The 9,348-nt window shown below is 47.0% G+C and overlaps 1 protein-coding gene across 1 annotated transcript in view; it reads right to left on the bottom strand.

The window, feature by feature from the left end:
• Positions 1-1,699: 1,699 nt before the first annotated feature.
• Ankdd1b (ankyrin repeat and death domain containing 1B) overlaps positions 1,700-9,348 on the bottom strand; it is a 57,893-nt gene continuing 50,244 nt past the window's right edge. The window contains exons 12-15 of the mRNA XM_029544134.1: positions 7,638-7,733; positions 3,735-3,936; positions 2,716-2,847; positions 1,700-2,287 (exon numbers count right to left, since the gene is read on the bottom strand). Of these exons, the coding sequence (XP_029399994.1) occupies positions 2,226-2,287; positions 2,716-2,847; positions 3,735-3,936; positions 7,638-7,733 (492 nt within the window). The 3' untranslated portion in view covers positions 1,700-2,225. The remainder of the gene's footprint in view (positions 2,288-2,715; positions 2,848-3,734; positions 3,937-7,637; positions 7,734-9,348) is intronic.

Here is a 9,348-nt window from a genome sequence, read left to right on the forward strand (position 1 = left end):
CTCTCCCGCCAGACATGAGTGGGTTTGGTCATCTGAAGCCTCTACCAGCCTGAGCTTGACCTACTTCTGTGCTCTCTGGTTTTATTATAAAAAGCCATTTTTCTTGCTGCCTCATACTTCAAGGAGAGACTAAATGTAATGTAGGCAAACATGATTCCATTTTATAACGAGTACTTAAGGCTATTCTGAATTATAGGTGTATCAGGCAGTGGCCCAGCTACTACTCTAGCAAAAGCTCACGTGATTTTAGTGGCCAACGAGCAGCAGCGCCTCCTCTTACACCTTCCCTGTGGGCATGCTCTCCAGAACTGCCCTGTCCACCCAGGAAAGCCAGAAGGAACAAATAGCAGGTGGACTGGTGAGATGGCTCAGCAGTTCCCAGCAACCACATGATAGCACACTATCATCTGTAAAGAGATCTGATGCCCTCTTCTGGCATGTAGGTGTACATGCAGACAGCACCCTTACATTTAAATAATAAATATATAATTTAAAAAAAAAAAAAGGAAAGGTAGGCTCCCCTAAGAAACCACTCATGTGATCCAGAATCAAAGCCCCACGGTGGAGCTCAGGACCACTAAGTACATGCTGCTCCTGCAGAGGACCCCATATTTGTCCCAGCGCCCACTAGGCAGCTTTAAACCATCTGTAACTACATTTCCAGAAAACTTAACACCCTCTCCTGGCTTCTGCAAGCTCCAGGCATGCGTGTATACATACATACATACATACATACATACATACATACATACATACATACATGCAGACAGAACACTTACACATACTTAAATCTTTAAAACACAAAGTGACAAATACATCAGTCCGTCCCATCACAGAACAGAATGTTCTTAGGATCAGATAGACAAAGTTGTCACAGGTGGCACATCCTCACCTTGCTTCTCCTGGCATCCTGCCTATTTTCTACAGAAACCTTGGTGTAGGCTCAGGCCTAGATTTAGTACGCAAGCCAAGTCTCAAGAACATCCTAGTGTAAGCTGATATAACTGGGACTATTGCAGGCATCATCATGTAACTCTAAAAGTACCACGTGCTGTCCAAATCACGAAATAATTGACAATGGCCTGAGTTAAAGAACATTAAGTTTGATGATGAAACTCTCTAGAGTATGCATTGGTATCTGTTTTACACACGGAGGTTATTTTGGAGTCGGAATGCTGCCAGTGGAAACTGGCCGGGCTGAAGAGCAGAGTGAGGAGAGACTTTTTTAACTTCTGAATCTTGTGAATATATTGCCTGTTTTAAACATTTCTAGCATTAAGTGGGCCACTTATGATCAATGTAAGAAAAACTGAAAACTGTAAATTCATGATCGATAACTAAATTGCCCTTGATTTTCTTACCAGCTTTTCCAGACCAGGGGTCAGAATTGGACTCCAGGCAGGCTTACAATGATGCAACGTACAACTGGTACATTTTGTAATTTTCTCAGATTACAAAAAGGTAATGCTTGTTTGTTCTGAACAAGATAGATTGTACCAGAAAGAACAAAGAATTAAAATTACCCACATTTAGAATATGAAGGATTTAAGAATCACTGGTGTGTGTGTGTGTGTGTGTGTGTGTGTGTGTGTGTCTGGTTTTTTTGGTGGTGGGGGGGGGATTGGGGGATTGGTTTTGGGTTTGGTTTGGTTTTGGTTTGGTTTGTTTTTTTTCTGAATAATAGATTACACTTGTGTGATATAAAGCCAGCAGTGATTGAATTTTGAAACACACTTTCTCTACAGCGATGAGAGCTCATGGCTTACATACCATCGCTTGAGGTCAGGCACTCACAAGTGTTTCCCTCATCCACACTGCAGTCTCCAGAGAAAACATCCTGTCTATCAGAAAGGAAGCAGCTAATTGTGAGCACTTCAGTGATATTGACCTGCGCACATCCAAGAGGCCAATATCAGAGCAGCATCCCCTAGCCCTTGCTTCCCATGAGCCACCACGCTGATCCCAGTGTCACTTCAGGGACAGAGCCCTTCCAGCTAGGGTGTTCCATGTGTGCACCAAGAGACAGTGGGGAAGTCACACACAGTTTGCCTCAAGAAAAAGGCAAGACTGTGTGTGGACTGGAGCAGTGGGGAGATGGCGTGTCCATGTGCATCCCTGGAGGGGCATTGTCTCTGTACTGGAAAATCAGTCGTTTGCAGGATGGCTGTGGCCATCAGGAACCAACACTGAAGGAGGAGAGGGAAGCTATTGGAGTGTTCTTCAGCTTAGGAGACTGCACATTTCTTGGAGCTTGAGTCAGTTTTACTTTTGAACTGACGAATCGTTTCTGAAAACAAAGCAGGATAGTATTATCTTAGAGTTGCTATTGCTCTGAAACACCATAACTAAAAGCCACTTGGAGAAGGAAAGGTTTAGTTCCTTCACGTATCCTGAATCCCAGTCCATTGATGAAAGGCCAGGCCAGGAACTCGAGCTGGGCAGGCATCTGGAGGCCGGAGCCGACGCAGAGGCCATGAGTGTTGCTTACCGGCTAGCTCCCGTGGCTGGCTCCACAAGCTTTCTTCTAGAACTTAGAACCACCAGTCTTGGGATGGCATCACCCACAGTGGGCTAGACCCTTCCATGTCACTAGTTAAGAAAATGCCCACAGGCTTGCCTAGAGCCAGATCTCATGGAACCATTTTCTCAGCTGAAGTTCCCTCCCCTCAGATAACTCTGCATCAAATTGATTCTGTGGATTTGTGGCAAACTCACCAGCTAGTTCTGGGAATCCTCCACGCACCAGCTCCTCATACAGCTGCTTGGCAGGGTCCGGCTGTGTCAGCAGAGCCCCATGCAGCCAGATGAGCAGAGCCCTGTAGCCATGCTCATGGAAGCTGTCGTTACCTGTGTCAGAGATAAAAGACCCAGCATCTTTCTGTTGTGACCTCAAGTCTAATCACGTTTCTAAGTGACTACTGGTGTCCATCCACCCTCCCTGATCTGCCAGGTCAAAAAGCCCAGTGATGGGAGGAAGGCCTGGGATTCTTCACTGGGGTTGTGTGGTCATGACCACCATTTGGACACAAGGCAACCTGACCTGCATCTGCTCTACACCCAAGTACTCATGGGGTGGGGGGTTATAGGGGACTGAATGGCTTTGATGCCTGCCTAGAGGTGTCAGACAATCCCCACAAGACACAGGGTCCTCCAGCAGATCAGGCTCGAAGTATATGTCTCCCCGGGCGTCTTGTGAAAATTCAGATTTTTGAGTCAATAGGTTTGAACGACAGTCCACAGTGTAGCAAGTTCCCTGCTGCTTTGTAAATCACTGAGCGTCAAGCATGTCATTAGTGCCATACTAGTGAGATCGCCCATGTGCAGGCTTGCAGCTGCTGTCCTCCCAGAACCCTCCCCTCAACCTGTAGGGCGATTCCTTCTGGGCAGAAACCTTCCGTAGTAAAGCTCTCTGGCAGGGGAAGACCTTTCATCCCAGAACAACCTGCAAACTTGAATGAAAGCCAGACTGGCATTCCAGAGGCATGCCAGGGATTGTGCCCTTGCTTCTTTGGTTCCTACTCAGTAGGCCAAGGTAATCAACCTTTGCCAGCACAGCTAACCATACATTCTCAGGAGTGCAGCTCTCTGCTAAATTCCAGACCGCCTTTGCAGGCTGAGCCACGCTAACGGCCCTTATTGCAGTGATCTCTGGCACTTGCTTCTGAGGAAGGAAAGACCGTTACTCCTAACTTTGACTGGCTTCTTCCTGTCCATGTCATCTGGCCCCCACTCACCTGACCACTGTTCCTCAATGGCTCTGATCTGGTCCTCTGTAAAACTCCACAAGCGGGCCAGCCTCAGCCAGTCCTTCTTTTTCAGCTGCCGATAGGCCAGGTTCCAGAGCAGCGTGCGGATGTGCCTGGTCTCCAGGCTGTGGTCCTGCTTGAACGTCAGTGTAGAGCTCACTGCCGAATCCTGGATGCTCTCGCGGTTCTCCTAAGTTGAAAATTAGCGGTAGCTATTGACTCACTTGTCATCTTATGTCATATTGGATTGGTAAGGCAGCAGCTGACTCCTCTCAATCTGTCCTAGAACATCTTTTGTCATCCAAGTTGGATGGAAATGTCTGGAACAAAAAGTGTGCGTACTATGTCTGAAACAGCAAACGTGAGTGAGTTTGCAATGTTGTGTCTGGGTTGCTGACTGATATCACCCACTTTCAAAAGGAGCTGAGGGGGCGTGCTAGTGAGTGAGACATCACAGCCAACGGCTTTAATGGCCTAATTCTCAACACTAGCCTCTCTCTTTGATGTATTTGATTTTCTCATCGACGCCTCTGGTATGCATCCTTAACAGAACCTCATAGCTATTCCTTCTGCTCTCTCCTGATGTGATGTGAGGCTGGAAGCCTAACTCAGGGTAGGGTAACGCAGGGTAGGGTAGGGTTGGGTAGGGTAGGGTAAGGTAGGGTAGGGTAGGGTTGGGTAGGGTAGAGTTAGGTAGGGTAGGGTAGGGTTGGGTAAAGTTGGTAGGGTAGGAGGAAGGGAAGGTGGACAGAGTAGTGGACAGAACAAAGTGGCTGCCATTTCCTTTTAAGCCACTGCTACCGTGTTGAGCCCAGCAGCCCTGCACCTAGACCAGTCTCTCGTTTTCTGGCCTTTCTACGTTGTTTCCTGCCTCCTTGGTGGGATCTTGCATAATCAACCACTCATAAACACTGGAGCAAAGTGTCCCAGAGGGGAAAGCAAGTGCCTTCCTAGAACTGCATACTGCACATCAGCCATTAGGACTGCAGATAAGCCCCCTGCAGAAGGTCACAGCTCTGTGTCGGAATGCAAGCCATGACTCACCAAAAGGTTTAGTTGCGACTTCCCATCTCATCTCCTTTTATGTGTATAATGACTTCTATTTTAGTCTTCCATTTAAATAAAAGTGAATCTTAATGAAAGACATTCTGAAAACTAGATGGGAGTTCATGCCAGGGGAGGGAATGGGCATAGGATATGGGATGGCACCTTTCAAAACTTCTGAGAAGGACTTGTGGGCCCACTCTCAGCCCTCACCTTGGATCAGCCTGCGCCCATCATGCATCAGCAGCCTCCTCCAAAAAGCTCTGCACACATCTAGGGAACTGCACCAAGGAAAGGGCAGGGCTTTCTTGTGATGTTAGGCCTTGTGTGCAGACACTGGGATAGGACCTCGAGGTGTGAGCCATCCACAACGGTTCAAACGACTCTTAAGATTCAGTCTCCAGTGTAGCCTGGGCTTCCCTGCCATGATGCCTTGTTTCCAGGAATAGTAAGAACCGAGTGGGAACACCAAAAAGTTCACCTTTCCTCCCCGTTCTGTCCCATAAGATGGCGCACCCAGTGAGATCAAACCCTCGGGCAGCATGTGCATTCTTATTCCTCGGAGAGTCTTGCATTCATTGCGTTCTAGGATTCAGGACAGGGTGGACACGCAGGCTTCTATAGGCAGAAGAGGGGACTCGGAGAGCCCAAGTCTCTTCTAACAGTGAAAGCGTTGGGACCGACCTAGTCACTGGAGTGACAGGAGTGGGAGCGTGAACAGGGCTGTCAGGGTGGCACGGCCACTGAAGATGATCACTGCGTAAGCCTGACCCCAGGAGCTTGCTCCCTAGAGCCCACTTTCAAAGCTGGGTGCTGTGGGGCTCATCTGTAAGCCCAGGACTTGTACAGTAAGAGAAAGAAAAGAATCACAAGTATTCAGGTCAAGTACCCTGCAGTACTGAAGCTCAAGGGAAACAAGAGGGAAGACCTGTCCTCAGAGGGAATGGCCAGCACTCACAAGTTCTGTGCATGTGCTCTCTCCCTCTCCCTTCCCCCGCCCTCTCTCTCACACACACACACACACACACACACACACGCACCTCACACACAATAATAATAAGCCCATAAATTAGTAGCATAGGGCATATTTAAGAAGCATCCTTTGCCACTGAATCACTGAATTTAATGATGGGTGATGATGATTAAATATGCATGTGCATATTTAGACCCAACATATAGATAACTTAAATGGAATATACATATAGTATAACACATGCAAGTATATATAAAAGGAAAGTTCAAATTATCTCTTTAAACTTTTTATTAGTAATTATTTTGTACTAAGCCAGGATATAAGCTGGTTTGATTAGTGAAAATAATAAGTGCATTCGGTAAACCTTTTAAAGAAAGAAATGAATGCTGTGTATTTAAAAGCAAGTTTTCCCAGCACTGCAGACCTCAGGTCCCCAGCTGTCTCCAGAGTTCTTAGCATACTATTTCTGAAGTCTTCCTTCATCTGTATGTGTGCATTAGACATGGTTCTCAGTGTTTATCATCCGCTTGCCTCCCAAGGATTTGTTAGAAAGGAAAGGTCTGTTTGGTGCAAAAGTCGTTTATTCTCATCTAGCCAGAAGAATATGAGACTGCTACCAGGCATTAAAAATAGAAGGACTGAACAGCTTGGTTTTTTTTTTTTTTTTTTCAAAGCAGATGTAGAAAACCATTTAAAGAACAAGAGAAAGGGAACCCGAGTCTTTAGTAACATAAAGATGCTTACGAAGATGAACAGAAGGACAAAGAAGCAAAGACAAAAAGGGAATAGAAATAAGTCAGAGGAGGGGAATTAAACAGAATTCTACCTTTATATAAGAAACTGTTGCTGTATGGGCGGAACAGACTTCATTGTTCCACATGCAAGACAAAGGAGAGAATCCATCAAGGTCATGTGATGCTGGGTGGGTCATCTCCAGCCGCACATATGACAGTGGCTTGACTGGCCAATGTGTGTGACCCATGTAAAAGTGGCCACTGGTATTGATAGAATGATCACATTGCCTAATGACACATGTGTCAGGCCTCCTTGTTATCAACTGACTGTATGCGGGGTAATGAGGGAAAGGGAGACAGTGTGCATTCTTGCTTTAAGGGTTTAAGAAAGAATTTCCCAGGATTGGCCAATGACCACAATCTGAGTTTATAGCCCCTGCACAGTAGACACCTGAGACAAGAGGACATTTTGGTGACACATTGGCCAAGGAGAAGCCGTGCACACAGCAGGGAAACTAAGAAACAGCATAGATCTAAAAGTTGGGGCTGATGTCCAGTGTCTGAGCATGTTGCCTTATTGCACAAACTTGAATCCTGGAGAGGGAAGGACAGTCTACTGAGAAGCTGAGACTGGCAGACGAAGCTAAAGAAAGACAAAGATAAAAACTGAGATACAATTTAGAGATATAATTTGCGTGTTCAAAGATGTGTAAGTTTGTGATTGTCCCAGAACACTTGAGTACCAGATAGCCAGCACAGGGCTATAGCAAGAACAGCAGCGCCAGGAGAAGGTCCAGGGGCTTTCCTTCCATGTGTGCCACTCATTGGAGCTTCTGTGACAGGCCATGGCCAGAGACCATGAGACAGAGGTCACGGCAGAGCCAGCCGACGGGCTGGCATGGACGAGGCTGCCTGGCCCACATTCTTAGATCTTATTGCAAATGCCCACAAAGGAAGAGAAGAGGGACTGTCCATTCCATTAACAGGGATGGCACAAGGCACTGGACAGTCATCACTGTACTGAGCAAGGTTTCTTACAACAGGGAAAAAAAAAGAATTATACAGACCTAACATTCCCCATTCCAAAATGGGAGGGGTGCCCATAAAAACCCTGAATTGGCTGGATCTGGCCTTGCCTACCTCTCTCCAGGCGTAGTACCTCTCAGCTTTGATGAGCATATCCACGACGAGGCTATGCTGGCTCCTGGCAGCCACCGCCAAGGCAGTCTTTCCTTGCTAAATTAAAAGGGGGACAGATTACAATAAAGAGTTGCGTGCTCTGCTCTAAGGCAGAGCTCCAGCTTTGTGATAGGCCTGAACTCAGATCCCAATTCTGCCACCTGAGTGAACTAAGGACCAGACCTTAGTCACAGGAGGTCTCTGCAATTAGACCAGGTGTCATGGCGAGCCCTTGGAAGGTATGCCGCCCCTCACATTTCCCAGCTCCCTTGTCAGGGATGTGACCTATACCCTCACCAGTGGTATGCGAATACAAAAGGCACATTCCTGGGGAAGATCTTCAAGGAGGGGAAAGACCGACTTTCCCTTTGCATTCCTCCACTTCCCAAGGGGACTGCAACAGGAGAGCAAGCGGGAATCTGGGCAGCCACTTTGGATCAGGAGCTGGAGACCTCTCTTGAGGAGGATGAAGTAATAAGAGAAAAGGGCTGGATCCAAGAGCGTCGCCAATAATGACAACAGAGCCCAGTATAGGTTTCACTCACAGCTCCCAGCCAGGAGTTTTGTCTTTTATAAGTCACTGCGACTAACCAAGGTTAAGTGTTCCAGTTTTAACCAAATTGGATGAGTAAGAAAAGACTGAGCTGGACGACATTTGGGACACATGTTGCCTGCAGCTCACGCTACGTCATACACACGTTACAAAAGGTGAACCCTGCTCACAATAGCTGTCTCACACAGCACAGCTTCGCAAGCTCTGGCCCCTTGATTTTACGCAGGGTACAGTTTCTATTTCTGCATCTATACATGTTTTCCCAATAAGGAGAGTAGTTTGTATTTGCTTTCTTTTTTTTTTTAAGTGTGTGTGTACACATGCATGCCCATGTACATGTGAGTGCCTATACACATATATAAGCAGTCATGCACAGCCAGAAGACAACCTTGGTTACCTTTAGGAACAAACATATAGCACCTCCTTTGGGACAGGGTCTCTCATTGGCTTGGGGATTAGACTAGACCGGCTGGCTAGCAAGCCCTGGGGACGCTGCTGTCTCTACCTTCCCACTGTGGGGTTGTAAGGGCATGCCACCACACCCAGTATTGCACCTTGGTGTTTGTATGTGGATGCCAGGGACGAGACTCACACCATCAAGCTCTCAAGACAAGCTATCTCCCCGGGCCCCTTGCTTGCATTTCTAATGACCCATGGCAAAGTCACTCAGAAGCTCTAAAGTTAATTAAACACAATGGTCAGAAATAGCCCCAGAAAATAACTGCAGTGTTAGAAACCTGCATGTCTAACCCCGTGTCTGGATAGCAGCTACAAGTACAATTCTCAGTGACACAAAAGGCATGGTTTTCAGTGCAGGCGCTAAGACCCAGGTGAGCAGGGAAGTAGGGGCTGGAAGTAGCCAGCCTGTAAGCAGGCGAGCTGGTAATGAAATTAGGAAGGATTGCATTTGGCAGGCATTTAGCAAGCCTCTAATTGCATACTGTCTGCATTCTGCCTTGTAAAGCCATTTGAATCACCATAATTAGCCTATTTTGGGAATGCAGCATTCTAAAAGTCAGAATTTTCAAGCTGGAGAAACTTTCCTTAAGGAATGATACATTGGAGTGGAGGTGCCATTTGCCCTTGACAGAGAGGCAGGCAGAGACCAAGAGCTCTGGG

The sequence above is a fragment of the Mus pahari genome, chromosome 11, assembly GCF_900095145.1.
Source record: "Mus pahari chromosome 11, PAHARI_EIJ_v1.1, whole genome shotgun sequence".
NCBI lineage: Eukaryota > Metazoa > Chordata > Mammalia > Rodentia > Muridae > Mus > Mus pahari.